This window comes from Tasmannia lanceolata, unplaced genomic scaffold (assembly GCF_043159265.1).
Source record: "Tasmannia lanceolata isolate RefF3 unplaced genomic scaffold, GAP_Taslan_0.1 ptg000037l, whole genome shotgun sequence".
NCBI lineage: Eukaryota > Viridiplantae > Streptophyta > Magnoliopsida > Canellales > Winteraceae > Tasmannia > Tasmannia lanceolata.
The window spans coordinates 54413007-54433999 of record NW_027518714.1 but is presented as its reverse complement, the minus strand read 5'-3'; the positions used below and the strand labels follow the sequence as shown (position 1 = coordinate 54433999).

General features: G+C 37.0%; 2 protein-coding genes across 6 annotated transcripts; one reads left to right on the top strand and one right to left on the bottom strand.

Annotated features, from left to right (window-relative positions):
* The first annotated feature begins 712 nt into the window (after window positions 1–712).
* Window positions 713–2251, top strand: LOC143862365 (ethylene-responsive transcription factor ERF062-like). Its single transcript, XM_077373402.1, has one exon. The coding sequence runs from the start codon at window positions 835–837 to the stop codon at window positions 2110–2112; it is 1278 nt and encodes a 425-aa protein (XP_077229517.1). The 5' UTR covers window positions 713–834; the 3' UTR covers window positions 2113–2251.
* Window positions 2252–2737: 486 nt separating this feature from the next.
* LOC143861751 (high mobility group B protein 15-like) lies at window positions 2738–20381 on the bottom strand. Of its 5 annotated transcripts, none has more exons than XM_077372646.1 (7): window positions 20177–20381; window positions 19143–19354; window positions 13725–13803; window positions 5305–5467; window positions 5099–5212; window positions 4213–4604; window positions 2738–3604 (listed from the first exon to the last, which is right to left on the bottom strand). In XM_077372646.1, the coding sequence occupies exons 2-7, from the start codon at window positions 19316–19318 to the stop codon at window positions 2954–2956; spliced, it is 1575 nt and encodes a 524-aa protein (XP_077228761.1). In that variant the 5' UTR covers window positions 19319–19354; window positions 20177–20381; the 3' UTR covers window positions 2738–2953. The 5 variants fall into 5 exon arrangements, with proteins under 5 accessions (XP_077228761.1, XP_077228763.1, XP_077228760.1 ...); XM_077372648.1 differs by lacking the exon at window positions 20177–20381 and adding an exon at window positions 20100–20173; XM_077372645.1 differs by lacking the exon at window positions 20177–20381 and adding an exon at window positions 20030–20164.
* Window positions 20382–20993: the final 612 nt, after the last annotated feature.

The window sequence follows — 20993 nt, the reverse complement described above, 5'->3', positions numbered from 1 at the left end:
CTTGCTTAAGAAGCATTAAACATCATTGTTCTTTTGATGTTGATAAAAAGAACTTTTGCCTGATGAAAGCAGCGATTTAATTAAGGAAAAATGGTGGTTACCATGTCATTATTGAATTTAATCTTAGATCATCATTGTTCTTTTCGAGACTAGTACAATCGGGTATGTTCATAATTCAAAATCAGTCCAAAAAGCCTGATAAAAATTCATCTGAGGAAAAAAAATCAAAGGAATTTAGGAGAATGCAGTGATTGATTAATGAAAGATAGCTGGTTTAACGGGTCAATTAGCATTTTAAATTCAATCAAGAAAGTAAAAGTGAGAAAAGGACAAGCTAGAGTTGAAAAAATCACATGATTAAGGATCTGTGAATCAACAGACACCATAAAGTATTCTCATGTTCATAATTCTGTTTAGTTATAAGATTCTAATTGAATCAAGAAAAATAGTGGAGACATCGAGAATGGAAGGCGCGAAAATGAGGGCTTTTCTAACTAGATCTGACTAGGATGATAATCATACTTTACTAAGAGCATATGGGTCCTTAAATTTTCTGGGTTTAACAAATGCCTGTCGGAGGTGAAGGTTAAATATTTATAGGCAAGGAGTTGAAAATGTTGAGTGTTCTCTCTTTCAATATTTGCCCCTTTTTGTCTCTGAAACTATCTATTGCAGTGCTGGTCTGTTTTCTTTAGTCGCCAAAACTTTCTTTTGGAAGCAAAGGAATTGCATGAGAAAGAAGGCAATGTTCTAGTCCAAAGTTTCTCCTTGTATTTAAGCTCTTCCATCAATCACACTTGTTGTGTTCCCCCAAGTTAACCCTTTAGACCCCTAATGGAAGATCAGTTTCCCAAGATGACAAACTACATTCCCATGGAATTTCCATCTTTCCATGGAAGAATTGGAACACAAATGCTTTCAGATCCAATCAATTTAGGTTCCCTTGCAGAGACTGCTTGTCCAGCTGCAAGAGGATCAGATCAATTCTTTTCTAACAGAGAGTCCAGATCCTCGGCCGAGAATATCAATGAAGCTATTGTACCCGAAAATCATCATTATATTGATTCTGTTAATTCCTTTTTAGATTTTCTGAATCCAACTGGAGTTTCTGCCGCCCATGTGAGCTCCTCCCCCGCAAATTTATTCGAATCATTTGCTGATTTAAGCCAGGTCCAAGTTTCTCAAGTAGTACCACCATCCTCCCTAACATCTTCCCCTTCAAAATCCCCAACATTGGCTGCAAACCCACCAAAATTCACTCTTTTTTTGCAGGAATCAGATAGATCACAGGACTGTCAGTTAATTTCCAATCCAAACCCTGGATTGGTGACGGAGTTTCAGCAAATTGAGCATCAACTCTACCAGAGACAGCAACAACTGGGACTAGAATGGCTGCATAACCATCAGAAGTTCATGTTGACAGACCCGCCGAAAGGTCCCCACCAGCATAACAAACTTCCAATTGAACACCAACATGACTGCCTCGGCGTGACAAAGACAAAAACAATGAAGTACTCAGAAAGACGGCCGCATAGACACCAAAAAACCCCACCATCGCCATCACCGTCGAAGCTCTTTAGAGGGGTCAGACAAAGACATTGGGGTAAGTGGGTTGCAGAGATCAGATTACCAAGAAACAGAACCAGGGTGTGGTTAGGGACGTTTGATACCGCAGAAGAAGCCGCCATTGCATATGACACTGCAGCTTTCAAGCTAAGGGGTGAGTATGCCCATTTGAATTTCCCAGAGCTCAAAAATCAGTTGAAAGCAAATTCAAATGGTAGCATTTCCATACACTCCAAGACCACTGCACTATACTCTGCAACTGTTGCCCGTTTAGATTCAAAGCTTCAAGCATTCGGCCGTGTCAACGGTCAGCTAGAGAAGAAACCCATTACAGAGAATCCAATTTTTAAGCATTTGAATCAAAGATCAGATAAAAAAGTGTGCCAATCTGATCTGGTAGAAAGCAGGCCTAGTTCTGGTACAGCAAATAGTCTGTGCAATAAGAAAGCACAAGAGCCATATGATATGGATGCTGTTCGATTGAGTAGAATGCCTTCTTTGGACATGGATTTGATTTGGGATACACTCCCAGTCTCAGAACCATGAAATTCTTCTGATCTTCAGATGGAATATAATGTTTCATAGAGTGACCAATTGCTATTTTCGTGTAAGCTCATTTAATGATTCGTCTTATGCTTGGGAGAGAGCTCTGCATTTCCCTTTCATTCATGCCAAGGTTTCCAAGATGAGGGTTTTTGTTTTTGTTCTTTACATTTGATCAGTTGTTACTAATTATTAGGAAGTTATTGGTGTTTTCAAGTACAATTGGTTACAGAAGAGCTGTGGGATGGAACATTTAACTCAGTCCCAAAACCTATATATGCCCCCATTCTAAAATCCATCTGAGGCACAGTACCACAAAATGAAAGTTAAATATGAATTTCAAAAATTAAGGCATTTTCTGGATACACAAGCCTCTTACATTACAAAGAGAACTGATTAGGTTTTTCATGAGTTGTAGAAAAAACCATTTTGAGAATTGGGCTCTCCTTCTCTTTAGATATTTACCCACTAAAGAGAATCAAAGAAAAGTAAACATGAGTTTTTTTTAACTTAAACTGTCATTCACATGGTTCTAAGAGACCCAAAGGGACTCAGAAAATACCAATAAAGCCTCATCCAAACTATCAGAAAAATTACTCAAAATATAATGAAAAAAATAAGAAAGAAAGAAACTGCAATCGTTCTGTAATATCACTTTGATTCTGCAAATTTAGCTCACTTCCCCAAAAAGAACTTCATTTGAAGCGGCAGATTTCTTTACATAAGAACATGATTAGAAAAAATAACAAATAAAAAAAGTCATGTCAACCTGTAAGTAAGCCTCCGGCGAGCTACAAAGCACTAATTATCCTCCCAATTAGAAAAGAAAATCCCCACCTAAATCTCAGTGACCATCTGACGTCTCTTTCTTCATAGTCTCAGATTCATCCCCTAAGCTGTGACCATCAGGCGTCTCTTTCTTCATCGTCTCAGATTCATCCCCTAAGCTGCGACCATCTGGAGTCTCTTTCTTCGTCGTCTCAGATTCATCCCCTAAGCTGTGACCATCTGGCATCTCTTTCTTCGTCGTCTCAGATTCATCCCCTAAGCTGTGACCATCTGGCGTCTCTTTCTTCGTCGTCTCAGATTCATCCTCTAAGTTGGAATCCTCAACCTCACTCTCCTTCCCTACTTGATCCCTCCTCCGCAATTCAAAACCCTCTCCTTCAACAGGTGACCCCACAACTGGATTAGCAGATTCTGTTCCAGTTATCGCTTCCTGAGTTTCATCTCCTTCCAAATCCTTATCGCCAACCTTTTCCTCTTCGGAATCGCTGCCTTCAGAACTACTGCTACTTCCCTGAGCTTCCACTAAACCACCTTCCGTCTCCATTTTCGAATCCTCGACCACCATCGTCACCTCTGGCACTGCAAGCCGCTGCTGAATTGGCACCGCATTTCTGATAATCGGGCCACCAAGTTTCTGTCTTTCCCTGTATTCTTCCATCTCACTCCTGTATCTCTCCTTATCTTTCACACCTCTCTCTTGATAAACCTGAAATTCAAACATTCATATAAATTATACAAATTATGATGTAAGTTTTTCTCAAGAAATTTTATACACTAAGGGCGCGTTTGGCTACCATGAATTTCTTTTTCATGATAAATCGGGGTCTCCAAGTCGAGATGAGGCTGAAGTGGCTAAAAATCAGGAAACAAAAAACAGGAAACTAGTGTCTCCGGTGATGAGAAGCGGCAAAAAAATCAGGAAACAGACGATCGGATTTTGAGTAGAGTTTTTTGTTTCCTGATTTTTAGCTCCTCCTCACCACTTGGAGACGCTAGTTTCCAGTATTTTGTTTCAAAAAAATTTAATGGTAGCCAAATGTGGGGGACGGTGGGAGAGGAATAGAGACTAGAGGGATCAAGTGGGCAAGAAAAGCCTGAAAATCAAGAAACAAAAAACTCTACTCAAAATAGGATTGAATGTTTCCTGATTTTTAGCCACTTCTCACCCTCATCTCTGATGTGCCCTCTCAATCTCTCCTTCCACACACCCTACCCTTCTCTCACCACTTGGAGACACTAATTTATCAAGAAAAAAAAATTCCTGGCTGCCAAAAATGGCCTAAATTGAATGAGTTAGTGTTTTGTTTTTCTTACAGCTTTCTCAGTCTCTGTTAATTTATTCCAAAGATCACCAATCATCTTGCTAATTTCTCTGTCCTTTCCAGGATGAAGAGGTTTCAGTCTCGCATGCTGCTCTGCAAAGAAGAAATTGTACCCACTTCTGTTTGGCTTTGGATGGGATGGGTCCCTCTTTCTCATCTCAGATTTCTTTCTACGCCGGCGACGGCGAACGCCTGAAGTTCCCGCATCATTGCCACCATTGTTGGCAACATACTGTGGCATTTGGGCCGTTGGATATTCGGGGGTGTGATACAGGACACCTTTCAGCTTCTCTGTGCCAACTGTGACACTGACTAAATAGCCATGATCAAATTTCCCATCAATGATACCGATCACGGGACAACCCATAGGTGATGGAGAACTTGCTACAAACACAAGAACAACACATCAACAACCTTGAAAACAATGTCACAAATATCTAAGATATTTTCAAAATATAGCAATTTTATACAACATTTTGATAAAACGATAAAATCCCAAAGTAATCCCGAGATTTAAAAAAATATAATGATTTTTTTTCAATTTTATCATTTATAATGAAAATAATACGATAATATGACGATCTTTTTAGGATAATTTATATTTCATATTTTTTCTTAAATTATATATTTTTAAATGATTTTATTTTATTGTGTTTTCAGATATAAATCTGAAAAAATAAAAAAATAATAATATATCCCAAGATTTTTCATTGATTCCCTAGAACAATATTTATTAGTTAGCTTGAAAAGTACCCCTCTTAAACCCTTACACATCAAGAACGTGTCAAATTACCAGTGAAACTCAATGAAATTGGAAGGCATATTCCAAACCTAAGATAAAATAGTAGAAAACGAAAGAGGGAATGAAAATAACCAACCTCTGGGCAAAATTACGCTTGTGCTTCTCCTTCGTTTCTGAGGTGCGGCCTGAGCTTCTGACGATGGTGGCACGGGTTCCACGAACCCTTGTGTAGATGGGGATGGCAAAGGAACTGCAAGATACAGTATGATATATGAGAAAAGTTGAAACTATTACTAATAGAATTAGAGCATCTGCAGTCAAAGGATGTTCTGCTATACGAACCAGTGGGTGGGGAGCTCCAACCTTTGGCGCCAAAGAAATAAATCTGTTCATAATGATGAATCAACGAATTATAGTATTTGCGGAGGACGAAAGATGCATTTGTAGCTGTAGAAGGAAAACTGAAAACAGCAGTAATATCTTTCCATCTCCTGTCTCTAATGACCTGTGACATTGGCAGAAAATAAACATCAGAAAAATATAGAAAAGCTGAGCTTAAAATCCTCAGTAGGGTATACAATCAGTAATACACTGATACTGAACTCACGATACAAGTTTGCATTTTGCACGACAATGATTACGAACCCGGTACCAATATGCAGTATGTATGGATGTATACCCGTTCATTTTAACCTCCACAAATCGAAGGGTTTGGATGATCCTACGAAGCTGATTTTTTGGGCACAACCTATCTTTGTGAGGGCCCATCAAATGAGCGGTTTGCATCACCCAAACAATGTGGGCCCCCAATGTATTTTAAGCCAAGGGAGTAGATAAGTTATCTACTCGATCGAGTAGATACACTTTTCTCATATATCTACTCCGTTGGCCAGAAACACAGTGGGCCCACATTGTTTGGGTGATGCAAACCGTTCATTTGAGGGATCCTCACATAGATAGGTTGTGCCCAAAAAATCAGCTCCATAGGATCATCCTAACCCTTCAAACTGTGGAGGAAAAAAAATGGACAGATTTGTGAAGGTTTATACCTGTCCATTTTAACCTCCACAAATCGAAGGGTTGGGATGATCCTGTGGAGCTGATTTTTTGGGCACAACCTATTGAGGGCCCCTCAAATGAACGGTTTGCATCACCCAAACAATGTAGCCCCCCAATGTATTTTAAGCCGACGGAGTAGATAAGTTATCTGCTCCGTCGGCCATAAACATAGTGGGCCTTCATTGTGTGGATGATCCAAAGCACTCATTTGATAGGCCCTCACATAGATAGGGTGTGCCCAAAAAATCAGCTCCTTAGGATCATCCTTACCCTTCGAACTGTGGAGGTAAAAAATGGACAGATTTGTGAAGGTTTATATCCGTCAATTTTAACCTCTACAAATCGAAGGGTTGGGATGATCCTATGGAGCTGATTTTTAGGGCACAACCTATCTATGTGAGGGCCCTTCAAATGAAGGGTTTGCATCACCCAAACAATGTGGCCAATGTATTTTAAGCCGATGGAGTAGATAAGTTATCTCTCTCTCTCTCTCTCTCTCTCTCTCTCTCTCTCTCTCTCTCTCTCTCTCTCTCTACACACCTACACACACACAGATATATGGTAAAGACTACTCTACTCTCAACTCAACTAAGCCTTTCTCTATATATGGTAAAGACTGTAGAGAGATATTCACTTTGGTTTATGAATATAAAAAAATATGTTTCTTACATAAAAAAGAGAATAGCCCTCCTAGTAAAGTTTATATAAATGTTAATTATAATTTAATACGTCTAGGAAAACAATATGAAGACATTCTTGTGATAGGGCTGTCCCAAACAGCCCTCCTAATAATGTGTTTACAAAAGTAAGGGAATGTTTGTCATTAAAGAAGAAGATAGGAGTATTTTTGTCATGAAAATGATTATTAATATAGAACTGGGCACCACATAAGGCTGCTAGCAGAGTTACAAATATCTCCGACTTCTTCAACATATCACGATTTTATCACGACATTTTGATAAAAATGACAAAATCCTGAGATTTTAAAAAATATCGCAATATTTTCTTTTTTATTATTTATTGGGAAAATATCATGATGCTTTTTATTTTTCTTAAATAATGCATTTTCACATATTTTGAAATTTCTATTTTGATATAAAACCGAAAGTAACAAAAAATTTAAAATCTCCCAATATATACACTTCCTGATAAATTCCCGAGCCAAATATTTGTGACTATGGCTGTTAGGAACATCCCTGACACTAGCACGTCTTCCTAGCAGCTCCTGTACTTTTACGAGTTATATTAGTCAGTTTGTAATATAAGTTGTGAGTACAATGAGTGCCTTTTTATAACTAATATTTTGTATGTATTATAACTTGTATAGATGGTAACAAGAACTGTTTTCAGCCTGAATGAACCCTAAAACCAGTATTCCAGTGCCCAATGGCAGTACAAACTGGTACAAACAGACCATGACACAGATAACATAGATTTGCCATTATCTAAGACTCAAACAATGGCAGTGTTATTCGTGGAGTACACAACATCTCAAGATGTATCTGATACAACGACAGCACAGTTGAAAATCATAGATTGAAAACTTTTAACAGAAAGCAGAGGCAAAATTACATTCCACCAAAGGTCTCCCAATATCATCACAGAGATTGGACAAAACATACTCAATTGTAATCAAATCATGGGCATCAAATACTATCATACTGGTTTAAGTTAATACCAAAGAACCAGGGTATTCATCTGTGCTATGACAGGAGTTCTGATAATTCAATTTCATTCCATATGTTGAATGGACTCAAACATCCGTTAATGCATCACTTCCACTAACTTGAACTTCCCATATGCAACAAAACCACCATGGCCCCCATATGCATAGAAGATTCTAGGGCCACATTAGAATGTAGAGCCAAAATACAAGCAGGAATGAAATATAAAACACGGATAAATGAAGGATTGTGATAATCCTACTGGTAGCTGGTTTCAACCTCTCCAAGAGAAACAGGGTGTAGGCACGAAAGCTAATTTTCCTTTCGGAATGATTGATATATGTAAATGTATTAGTTGAAAAATCCTTGTATTCTAACTGACTACCAGTTGATGCTCGACATGGCATACTTAAACCCTAAACCTTGGTTGCACCAAACCCAATCCCCTACCTTCTACCTCTCCAAACCAAACCCCTCCAATCACCCCAACAAACTAAAACCCCTCTTTTGAATAGCTCAAAACCTCAACCCCTACACTTGTTGATCCAAAAAGACAACTCCTAGTCGATCACCCCCCAAACCCCAGATCAACGTTCGAAGCATTCAAAACCCAGTTTTTGAATTTCTTCAAACCCTCATCCATCCTTTTGAATCACCTAAACTCCACTCTTTCCCATTCAAAACCATCCCAATCATATTTTTTTATGGCATCTTCCTCCTCATCACTTCTCTTTCCCATTTTTTTTTCTCCATTTCCCTTATTTTCAAAATTGGCTACTATTAAGGTATCATGACAATTTTTTTTTTAATGGCCACGACAATTTCCTCTAGAAAGATCAAATTGTTTCATTTCGAACCCTCACAATACTTATGGACCAAAACCTTCCACACTACGACCCATGTAAACAACATGCTTCCCTCATTGAATCTTGCTCAACAATTCCGTTTTCTGCTGCTCATAGCCACAATACTAGATTATCATGCACCGCAATCATGCGGCTGTATCTGCTTTTTCCATGTTCCTTCATCTAAAGGAGACAACATGCATATATGTCAATTATAGTGATGAGCATAAAGGGTTATCGGTGTTATTCTCTATTGCCATGTAAAATTCTAATTTCACACCATGTTTCCTTGACGAGTCTCAATCAAAAGATCCTCCAGACATCAGGTGCCAGATTAAGGGGAAAGACCACTGATTCATGACCTCTTAGACACGCTGGTAGCTTTGTCATGAAGCCATATGATATGACAGACATTATACTTGACGGAATAAAACAAGCAAGTCATATTCACTCAAGCATTTAAGGTAATTGAACCATCTATATTTGTCGAAGTAGTTGTTAGCATTTAGCAATGTTTAAAACTTCCCACATAAATCGCCAACTCCATTTGACCTCGACCAAGTTCTTATCCAAGTTCGAGTTTTGCCCTACCAAGTCTATCAAAACACCTTTGACTTGCACAAGTTAAAGAAAAATTAGCCACATCAATCATTGACTCAGTCGAATTCCCCTTACCGTGGTTGAGTTCTCTTCTGAGTTAGAGTTTTAAAACATTGGTTGTTAGTGACAAGAGGTTTAAAATATGGAAGAAGAGAGATTGCCGCTAGACGTACAGATAAAATATAGTAGGATGCAAGTGGGTCTACAAACTGGAAAAAAAATCCAATGCCATAGTGAAACAAGGCCATAAAACTAGCCAAGGGTTACCACAACCAACATCATGGTCTAGGCTATTAGGAGACTTTTAGCCCAACAGGCAGGGAAACCTCGGTAAGGCTTATTTTAGCTCTAGCTAATTCTTTTGACTGGAAGGTACATCAGATGGATGTTAGAAAATGCCTTTTACAATGATGCCTAAAAGAAGAAATATATATAAGGAATAGCTCGAGGGCTCTAAAGCGGCAAACCGAGATAGTTGCCTACAAACTCCAGAAAATTATCTACAAACTAACATAGGTGTCATGACATGATTTGAATGATAGGCTTAATTAAACTCTCACATCAAGGGGATATAGAAGAAGTATGCTAGACAATTCACTCTCATCAGAGGAATGACAGCTTTGGGATTCAAAAGCATAAAGATTACCTAAAGGAAAACTTTTATATGAAAAAACTCGAAATATTACATTATTTTCTATGTCCTATGATAGGAAGAAGCAAGGAAGAAATGGTTCTGTGCAAAAGAAATAGAACAAGCATCTATAATTTCCACCGAATCAAGCATTTGAAATAGAGCTCCCTAAGTGGATTGCCCTTCCATGAATTGCCGAAATTTTTCCTAAGAATTTCCAGTAAGAACATATACACGATGGAAGTTTATGAAATTACAGAAATAACTCATTCAAGAGCTTTATTCTTCCTGATGATCCACTTACAACTTGTATCTTGATATACATAAGATATTAGACCGTGGTTTAATACCTCAATATTATCATGTAGATGGAAAGTGACTCATAGAACCCCCTTTTGTCTTCAGCTTCTTGATTGCCTTACAAATCAAGTAGATGGGAAATAAAATCACATTTCCAGCTGAAATTCGATGATTGGGTTTACATCAGCTTATTGGTCGTCTAATAAAACTTCCTTAATTATCCACATATTCTTCAATGTCCCAGCATAACCACCTCTTCATCATAATATTTGTAGCAGACTCATAAATTTTTGAATAGTTAGTTTCCTCTTTTTAACACTCATTTTTTTCCTGTGTGATTATAAACTTGCAGCAAGTATGAGTAACTCCATCTCCACTCTCTAGAGCACTAGCAAGCCTTTGAGCATCCCACACTCTATTCGTCATACCTTGGGAATATTATTGCGTTGGTTTAGAGTTTCATTGCAGAAAATAGTCTTTTGTATACAAAACATTATAGATAATAATAATTATTATAAAATGATCTTGTGAATACTGTCCAGCATGTTCTCATCGTTTTTTGACATAAGTCTGCTATTTGTAGAGCAAATCATGCATTACATCATCCTATGGAGTTTGGCATCCATAGCAGATCAAGAAGTTCAAATTAAATGATCCAACCTTGTTGTGATACCAACACAACAAAAAATCAACAAGTCCGCAAAGAGAAACAAGCCCAAGAATGAAACCCGATTAATCAACAACTGTGAAATTCAAGAAGAGAACAGATAAATATGATGCAAAGTAGGGATTGATCCTCTAGCTCGATGGTAAAGGCTTTGCTTTCCAACCTAGAGGTCGAACCTCCCACCTTACCTACCAAAATAAATTGATGCAAAGCCTACTAGAATCGCTTACCAATTCCAAGAATTAATTCTTAATAAACCAAAACCCTTAAAAGTATTATTTTTTTACAGCGCATTGAACTTTCTAAGTCAAGAGAAATATGGCCTTCCGAAAACTACCACATATAAATCCCAAAATGAAAATGCTAAAGGACTCCCTTATGATTTTAGGTGGGACGTCATCATTACACCTTTCAAGCCTTTTACGATTGTTCTGTGGCATGTCACATGTCTTGAGCATCTCGAGTCATGCTAATTTTATTAAATGGGTAGTTTTCTTCTTTCCGAAATTTACCTACCATCTATAATTTTCTCTTGCTGGACGTAGGGCTTTGCATTGCATTAACATCAATGCAACTGGGACTAAAATACTCAATTATATTCTCAATCAGTAAGACTTAATCATCGTTAGATGGGGAAAAAAAAACTCCCACCCTCTTGGTGACCCAAACCTAAGCTCAAGAAGACTGACTTCATTTTCCCTTCTCCAATTTTGAGGATTTGTACATACATTGAGGCAAACACTCCAGCTAAGGCGAAAATCATTGCATTAACATCAAAACAATACATACTAAATTCTTTGTACAATGTTGCAGCTTCAAGGTATCATATTCCCAAGTCAAAAAATGACTTATCAAACACCTTTAGGTGCCTTCCACCCTCTTGGTGACAAAAACATAAGTTCAAGAAGATAGCATTCATCGTCCTTTCTTCAATTTGGAGGATTTGTACATATATTGAGAGACAAAAATTCAAGCAAATTGAGACAAGAAAACTCAAAGGGGAAGAATCAAGAAATCAAGATTTGAGAATACCTAATGATAATATAAACCACTGGTCGAACAGTAACATTAGAATTGAAAAAACATAAGGAAAAAGGGGAAAGGGACTTGAAAAAAGGATACAGTAACATGAGAATTGAAAAAACATAAGGAAAAAGGGAAAGGGATTCGAAAAAAGGAAAGGGAAAATCAAAAGAAATATCTAAAACAATTAAAGGAACAAGAGAAATTCGGAATAAGAGATTACCAAAGGAATCCACCTAGGAAACACCGCACCATTATTTAAGGAATCCACCCTTGATCTCTAAGAATCACCTAGAGGGTATGCTCTAGTTTACAAAGAAATCCACCTTTGATCTCTAGTTATAGACCTAGAGGGGATGATGACATGAATCCACATGGCAAATAGAAGGGCTTCAAAAGCTCTCAAAAATTGTATTCATCAATTCATTCCTTCTTTACAAACCAAACTGCTTTTTATAGCTTACGAAAATAAAACAAACTTCCTACTTAAAACCAACAACTAACCTCTACGTAAAAAACCTATTCCAGCCGTATGGAATTAGGACACCAATGACTCACTCAAATTGCTAAAAGCCCACCCAATTGCATGAAATATATATATATAGGGAAAACTGTTTGTGAGATTGAAAAATATAACCCCTATAGAAATAAATGATAATTATACCCCTACGGATAAAAAACTAAGGCACTCCTATTAGGCCCCACTATCAGATTCAGCCTCTTTTCTGTTTTTCGTGAAGGCTGATCCCCATCACTAATAATTTGGAAAATTTTAACGGAAATAAGAATTTTTAAACTAGCAAAAGGCACAAGCAATTAGCAATTAGCATAAACAAACATACAATAGATGCATCTTAAGACTATTTTATGGTATACCAAACATTTTATTAAGATCATCCAATCATGTGTTTTTTCCCAAATGGATCATTCACAAAAGGGCAATTCGATGGATGGCTCAAATCACCAAATTGGTACATCATGGGTACAAAAGTGATTGTCCATCAATGATTGGGCCAAATGGATGAGTTCAGATCTTGAGATTGGTGTGCCATAAGGATATCAGTGATAAGTAAGACATAATTTTTAGAATAAACTTAAAAAAAAAACTAATGAGATCTTATGAAAAAAGATAGACTGTGCTAAGGAACGTTTTTAAATACTTGAATATAAAATCATTTTTTTAATTATTTTAAATGAATATAAGAATGATTTAAATGGAGAGGAAAATTCCCACCTATATTACATGGATTCTATTGAATGAGTGAAGTACCCATGTCAAATACAGCGAATCCCAGCACTACACAGATTTAATGCGACACTTCTAGATCTCGTTTATCTATATTATTCTGACTCACTCAAATTAGAAAAACAATTAATCCAAAGATAGGTAATCAACTCTATGCTCATGTCAAAATCAATCTCGAACCACAAAAGACTTAAAAAGTAATGCTTACATTAACTATTATTCCATTCTAAACTTACATTTACATCAACAACCCAATCAGCTCTGCCTCTAACAGCCAGATGATGGCAATTAAACTGAAAAGCACATTGATTGTAGATTTTGTGTTGTTTAGGAGATAATATGCGCAACAATCAAGACTAGCCTCACCATTCAAAAAATAAATAAAAAATCAAGACTGCCCTTTCTACAAAAGTTTCAACCTAGATTACATCCAATCATAGCATGCCAAAAACTCTTAGCGGACAATAGATATCCAACACTACAAAACAAAACTCACCACTTCAACTTTGAAATCGGATCTTATGGTCCCGTTGAGAAAAAATCCCCACATGCAAGACATACTAAAAGTGATGCATAGCAGGACTTTATGTAAAATATCAGTCCCATGTCAAAAGCAAAGATTCAGACTTTTCTCAGAAATGAAGGGAACAAGAATTAAAAAAAATCAAATTAATAAGGAGAGACATGAGGAAACTATAATGATTAGAGAAGATCATTTCAACCCCACCTTTTCAAGACCACCTCGAGAAGTAACCTCCACAAAAAGTCGATGTAGATCAAGCTCCTTTCCCCCTATGGTAGGCACCCTAGAAATAGAATTGCCTTGTATCAAAACAAAACGACTAGCAATAATAGAAGGGGGGAAATGTAGATGGATCTCATGAACATGACATTAAAAAAACATAGCAAGATCATTATCCTTAAACATGTCAGCAAAACAATGATAAATAGAGCAAATATCACAAAGCAGCAAATATCACAAACCACTTTAGTTTAATACTTGTCAAGGAATAATATCGATCCAATTTTGGGTAATTACTAGAACCACCAAGTATACATAAACTTTCTTCAGGCACTTTTAAAAATAATTTATTTCTATTTTTTCATTTACCTTACATAAACATAAGGATAAGATCATCGATATATGATTTCATAAATTATCTATATTTTAGTAGACTCCCAAAATATTTTGGATTGTCAGTGTCTCGGGGGTGATTTTGATGTCAACGATTTCTGGGAGGACAAAGCAAGGAGATCTACGATGTCTCAAGATATGTTAAACATTTCGGACTTCATATACCAACAACAAGATGGATTTGGATTCCTTCAAGTATCAACATTTTGGGATGTCACTGGGATTTCATCCTCCACGAACCTTGTTACCAAGTTCACCAAGTGCATGACTTAGTTATAGTTGTGTGCCCCTGGTTGGTGAGGGTTCCTTAACAGCATGAAGGGGTTCCGATAATAAAAGTCTATATGTATGTGCTTTTCCTCGGAGGTCATATTTACAGTTTCATACTTTTTCCTTTATTTTTGGGGAGTCTGGCGCATTTAGAGGGTGTGTTTCCTCCTTTTTCATTCATTCCAACTACAACAATAGAGGGGTCGAGTCCACCAACTCTATTGAACCCAAGCATAAGTTTCAATCTTATGGCCTAAAATTAACCAATGTAAAGAGAAGACTGGAATAACCAGTGCAATGAAATGGGGAATAGAGAATGATCAAAAGAATATGAAAAGATGGGTATGGGATAGCCAATGGGACGCACCGCAAGAGATAAAATATGCAACAAGGAGGGGGAGTATCAAAACAAGTGCAAGAGAAGAGGAACCTTTGTCCATCAAAATTTAGTCCCACTTGTTATTTTCAAGGGGTATTATTTGGGTTTTTTTATTTTAAGATGTTTATTTAAGTGATAGAGCCTACTTTTTTTGTTTTTTGAATGATGGAAAAAATTAAGAAAGTAGAACCTTAAAGATCTTGGTGGATAGTGATCAATAGAGCCCACGTCTTTTATTTAAGTTAGTTATACGTAATATTAGTTGAGTGAGAGGGTCCATTGTCTTCTAATTTTACGTAAGTCAAGTTAGTAAGATGGGGCCCATTATCTCTTATTTCTTTCAAGTCATTAGGAAGTAGCAAATTACGTGACTTTTGAATAAAAGACGGTTCACTTCACTATTCACACACTACTAGCATCACTATTCACTGGGCGGTTTTTTTAGGTAGTTTGAGTGTTTTAATTTCATTAGGACTAGGGGTTAGAGTGGGATCGACATGGAATGGTTATAAATACCAATGTAAACCCTCATTGGGGTAGTTTTTTAAGTGAATAGTAAGATTTGGAAGTTTCCCCTTAGCTTCACAGCCTCGCTATTGTTTTTTCTTTTGTAGGGTCTTGGAGGAAGGAGCTTCTACTTTTGAAGATCCCTACAACTTTATCTATACAATATTAAAAAGCCAACCTAGGTCTGGCCTTTTACTACAAAAGTGTGTTGTTTTTTTATCGGCATAAAGGCTGTAACTGGGATATTTTCTGCAGTGTTTAATTTTTTTATTCAAATATAATTACAATAAAATTCAGTGTTTAATCTTAGCATAGTTTTGTTCAAGAAATGAAATAGGTTGTGCATCATTAATCAAGAGTTACACATCTTTTTTTTTTCTTTTTTTTTTTTTGAATGGTAGTTACACATCAATTTTGGTCCATAAAGATTTTGGCAGTGTATATTGTTTAATTCACATTTCACAAAAAAGTATTGGTAGCACGTTAAATTGGGAGATATCACGGCTGTGATTCAATTTTAATTGCAATACAAATGTTTTGGTTCAATTTTGAATACGCAAATATCACGGCTGTGATTCAATTTTAATTGCAATAAAATTCCATTTGTTATTTGATTCTTGATTTTTAAGGTTTTTTGGAAAAAAAATCTCCAACTTGTATACTGTCCTAGATTTGGAAGGCTTTTGATAATAGTATCATCATAAATTGGTATCAAAGCATCCATAGTAGATTTTTCCATACAATATTTGGTATTAGAGCACCAATTGCAGATTTGTTTCTATATCAATATATCAATTGGTATAAGAGTCATGCCCTCAAGAAAGGCTCCGTGTCTTGGCATTAGTGAAGACATGCAAGAATATAACATTGGACGATGTTTCAAAAGTTATTCCACAACGAGGGGGTTGAACCAATGACTGTAAGAATTGATTCGGCAACTAGGAGAAAATATGATAGGGAGATGAGAGGAAGTTTTGCACGATTTCAAGTTTTTTTTACTCAATTCATGCATTACATAGAATTGAAACAAACTTCGGATGTATCATTCAGAACAAGTAGAGGTTATATAATAAGCAGCGCCCTCGGCAACAATTTCAACCCCCGTACTGTTTTCCACAAGATAACAATCAATGGGAAGTGGAGATTAAAAATTAGATTCCTGAATTATCAGGTGGGTTAGAAGGTTAAAAGCTGATGAGTACTTGGTATGGGTGACCAAGGTAGAAGAGGTTCTTGACTATAAGGATGTTCTTATGCGTAAAAAGGTGTCACTGGTGGAATTGAGGCTAAGAAGGTGACCAGCAGCATGATCCCCATTTTTACCATTCAAAAAAAAAAAAGGTGAGCAGCAGCATGGTGCAATTAGTACAGATACAGATGACACAGTTATTCCAACCTGCAATTACCACCTAGGAAAATATGAGGAGGTTGGTGAGACAAGAATTCTTACTGCTTAACTATAGATTAACATTGTATGAGCGGCTCCATGAGCTCACGTAAAGATCAAGAATCATGGCTCAATACACGGAGTTCTATAAACTATTAGTGAGGAATCAATTGGGAGATACTCAAGAGAAACTTATATCAAGATATTTGAGTGGCTTGAGGCCATCTATTCATGATGCCTTGCGCATCCTACCTTTAGGACAGTGTCCAAGGCTCAAGGTAAAGCACAAGCCATTGAAGAAATCCAAAGGAGGGTGTCACTTAGATCATCACCATTTCCAGGCGGCAGTAGACCATACTTTACTAATCAAGATAATTTACAACTTTCCACGGCTCCACAAATGGATCAGGCCAAATCAGTCCCTAATTGTGCCAATATTAAATGTTTTCAGTGCAGGGGGGGACATTATTCATGAGATTGTCCTTGATTTCAGCAACAACTTCTAGTGCAAGAGGGATAAGAATGAAAATATGGAGATGCAAGGATATGAGAAAGGATGTAAGGCATGGAGATGGCACAGAAGGAGTAATACTTTGTGTGAGGATACACATGGCACTTGTTAGGTGAATAGAAAGAGTTTCTACATGCCTAAGCAGTGTTTAAAAACTCGTTGACTCGACTCGGAACTCGCCAGAGTCGACTCCCTTTTACCTTGGCCGCATTCCGCGTTGCACCACATCCGCATTCCATGGTTTGCCCTGGAGTCAATAAAAACTCCTTTGACTCCCCCGAGTTATGACTGCGTCACCCTCGTTCTTGGCCGCATCCGCGCCGAGTCGACAAAGATTTTTTCTTGGCAGCATTCCCCGTCACATCGGCGTTTTTAAACACTGTGCCTAAGAGTAACATTGGACGAGATATGACAGATTCTCTACAACACATTCTAGCAGATGTCATATGGCCAATAAATGTCCCTTGAACATTTATTTCCAATATACTTAGTCTAAATAAATGTTCCACTATACTATTCACAGGGAGTTTTTGTAGGTGGTTTATTAGGATTGGGTTTAAACTTTAAAGTAGGTATCAATGTGAGGGGGTTAACCCACTTTGGGGCAGTTTTTGACGTGAATAATAAGAAAGATCAGGGAGTTTTCGCTTGGCTTTGCAGCTTCGCTATTTTTTTCTTGTAGGGTTTTTGGAGGAAAAAGCTTCTACTATTGAAGATTACTACCACTTGATCTCTACAAAATATAAAAGAAATTACTGTTGTAATCAACCAAGGTCTGATCATTTACTACAAATTTCAGCGTGAGGTTTTGTCTGATGGTCCCAACAATATATGGCTTCAGCGACCCAATGGTACTTTTTTTTTTCTCATCACAAAGTCACCTTCAGTTGGGCTGATTGCACTATACCTCAGCATTTTCAATAAAGGATTGGGGAAAGTTGAGGAGATATCTGGGAAATCTGAAGCGAATCTTCTCCAGAAGGTTGAAACTCAGGGTTCGAGAAGGTTGAAACCAGGGACCATTGAGATATCTGGGATTATTTACAACAAGCCACATGGGGGGTGATGAAGCTCTCAATATAGATGAATTCACCACACCATACTGAGCCCTCATATCCATGAAGAAGCTAATAATGTGACAAATTTTACACAATAACAGAAAGAAGTGACTCACTCTCCTCGGGTAATGCAACTAGTGAAATCAAGCCCACCTCCTCAAGGCGTAAACTATACTTGCAGGTCAGTAATGTGCTCTGTTTTCACATGCAAAAACTTCCAGGAGTTGGGATACATTGTAAGAAAGTAATGAAGTTGGGAAGGAAAAATTTGTTCAAGGGACATTTATTTAGACTAAGTATTGTTGAGTTGGGTGTCTTGAATTCAAACTGTTTGGGTCCAAAATATTGTTTGCAACCCAGATGCGACGGCACAGTCTGTTTTTTAAGTGAGTTCGGCCCGAAAGGGGTAAGTTTTGGCCTGCTCTATATAAAGGAGTTTTGGGGGGCTAATTTTCGTATTATTGTCCTTGAAAAGGGTTGAGATTTCAAAGGGGTGAAGGGTGTGCTAGCGTTTCTTGTGTGTTTGGTGAGAGATACCGATCTTCTCTTGTAATCTCTAGTTATAATAGTGGACTTTCTCGTTGCCTCTGCTGTGGATATAGGCTTTGCCGAACCACGTAAATCTTTGTGTCTTTGTGTGCTTGCTTGTGTTTGGTTCTTTCGTTTTGCTTTGCCATTGTAATTGCAGATTGCTATCTAGGGGTTTTTCACTACAAGTATATTGGAACCTCTCTATAATCATCTAATTCTGATTGCCAATAAAAGATGAATATAGTGAAACAGAAACCTAACTAGTATCTCTAAAGGCTATGATCAAAATGAAAATGAACCCACCAAAAAAATTAAAATGAAAATAAAGCATATAACTAGGATAAATAAATAAAATAAAAACACTAACATAAACTTTGTTCCCAGTGCTGCATGGAGCTTCTCTAGAGTCTCCATGAATAGCTTGGCATTTGCAGTAACCTCCTCATACTTTGCAAGGGGCAGAGGATATGGATGAAAGTTTTGGATAGGAGAAGGAACCACCTCTCTCCCTCCCTCACTTCCTCCTTCTCTACTTTCACTCATTACTTGCAAAAAAACAATTCAACTCTGTGATACAATCTGCCAAGAACAAAGCAAATCAAAAGCAAATCAGCCTTAAAAAAAACATACACACACAAAAGTTTATATTGAGAGCAAATCCCACTGACAGAGAAAAATGGGAATGAGAGCTCAACAGAAATGGCACATTTTCATTCATACAAGACAAAAAGAGAGATGAAACCACACTCTGCATAAAACCCAGGTGTCAAAAATCATTCATAACGCAAACCACCTACCCAGCCATATAACCCAGATTTAAATTTGGATTTAAATCCGCAAAACCACCCCAAATCCAAGGAAAATCCATCAAATGACTAAATGCAGAAACCCTGCAAAAAACCCCTTTAAAGGACAACAGAGAAGTACTAACCTAATCTACTTCTCATAGCTGACAAAGAAGATTTGATAAGAAGTCTGAAATAGACCAAACAAAAGTCACTTTTTACCAACCCTCTTCTTGGGATTTCAAATCAATCAATATGATTTTCGAATAAACAAATAGATAAAAAGTACAGAATAAAATAGGAACAAAATAAACTCCTGGGTTTGTATTAAATTTTTGTATAGGGTATTTGAAAACATGCATTTATTAAACAAGAAAGAGAATATCTTTTATCTTTTCCTGTTAGAACAGAAGACTATCATCATAATCATCTTACAAGAAAAAAGATTAAGAAAAAGAAATAAACTAACCATTCATTTGTCAAAGAAATGAAGAGAAAGAGCTAAACTAACATTGGGTTTTTTTTTTTTTTCTGCTTACCATAAGAATACAAGTTAATGAAATGAAATGGAATACTGTAGAAGAAGGATGAATGAAGAGAAAATGAATAAACTAACCTTTTGGGTTTTTTTTTATTTGCTTTTTTTAAGGGGAGAGGAAAAGAAAATCAACCAACCCTCATTAAGATAATTTATATTGATAATTATACCAGCATATAAAAATTGAAGGAGAAAAAAAAAAGGGGCGTAGAAAGATAAAGATTAGATTAGATAGAGATAAAAACTAGGAAGGTTTTGAGTATCAATTTAATGAGAATGGGGAATAAACGTGTCACATTGACTCCCGGCCAAAACGGCAACAAGATGAGAAGGAAATGGGTAGACGTGGTGGCATAATAGTAGCTCTTGCAGTTAATACAGCTTTTTTTTTAATTTTAGACTAAGTCATACCCTTCCTTTTCTAGGAGCAACATGACCAAGTACTAACTAACTCTTCTTTCTCCTCACTCAAATCCCATATGTTAAAATATTTGATGGGATACCTTAATTTGGGCCCACCAATAGTATGTTATTGGAATTGATCAGGACCCTTCTTTTGATCACCCTGTTCATTTTAGATCGTTGAACGGTTTGGGGCCCACAATCGGTTGTCACAATCTCAAATGAACAGAGCCTTGGGCTGTGTTTCGATAGGGGTGCAGCTCGGGTCAATTTTTGGGAATTCGGGTTGAGCTTTTACCTTAAAATCGGGTTAGGATCAGGTTGATTCCTATTCATTTTTTTAGCAAAAGGTCAAACCGACCCGACTCAAGTTGCACCCCTACGATTGGATTGCCAGAATTAGGAATCGGAATCGACATATATTTCTCCATTAAACGGAATGAGAAAAAGATTAAAATAAAAATTTTATTTCAAAAAAATTCTTATAAAAATT

Bases quoted from the DNA above. Each gene is read 5' to 3' on its own strand.
- LOC143862365 (XM_077373402.1), top strand. From the start codon at position 835: ATGGAAGATCAGTTTCCCAAGATGACAAACTACATTCCCATGGAATTT.
- LOC143861751 (XM_077372646.1), bottom strand. From the start codon at position 19,318: ATGAGTGAAAGTAGAGAAGGAGGAAGTGAGGGAGGGAGAGAGGTGGTT. The intron at 13,804-19,142 runs GTTAGTGTTTTT...TTCTATTTCTAG, and splicing joins GCACTGGGAACAAAGTTTAT to GGTGCCTACCATAGGGGGAA. The intron at 5,213-5,304 runs GTTCGTATAGCA...TGTATCTTGCAG, and splicing joins TTGGAGCTCCCCACCCACTG to TTCCTTTGCCATCCCCATCT.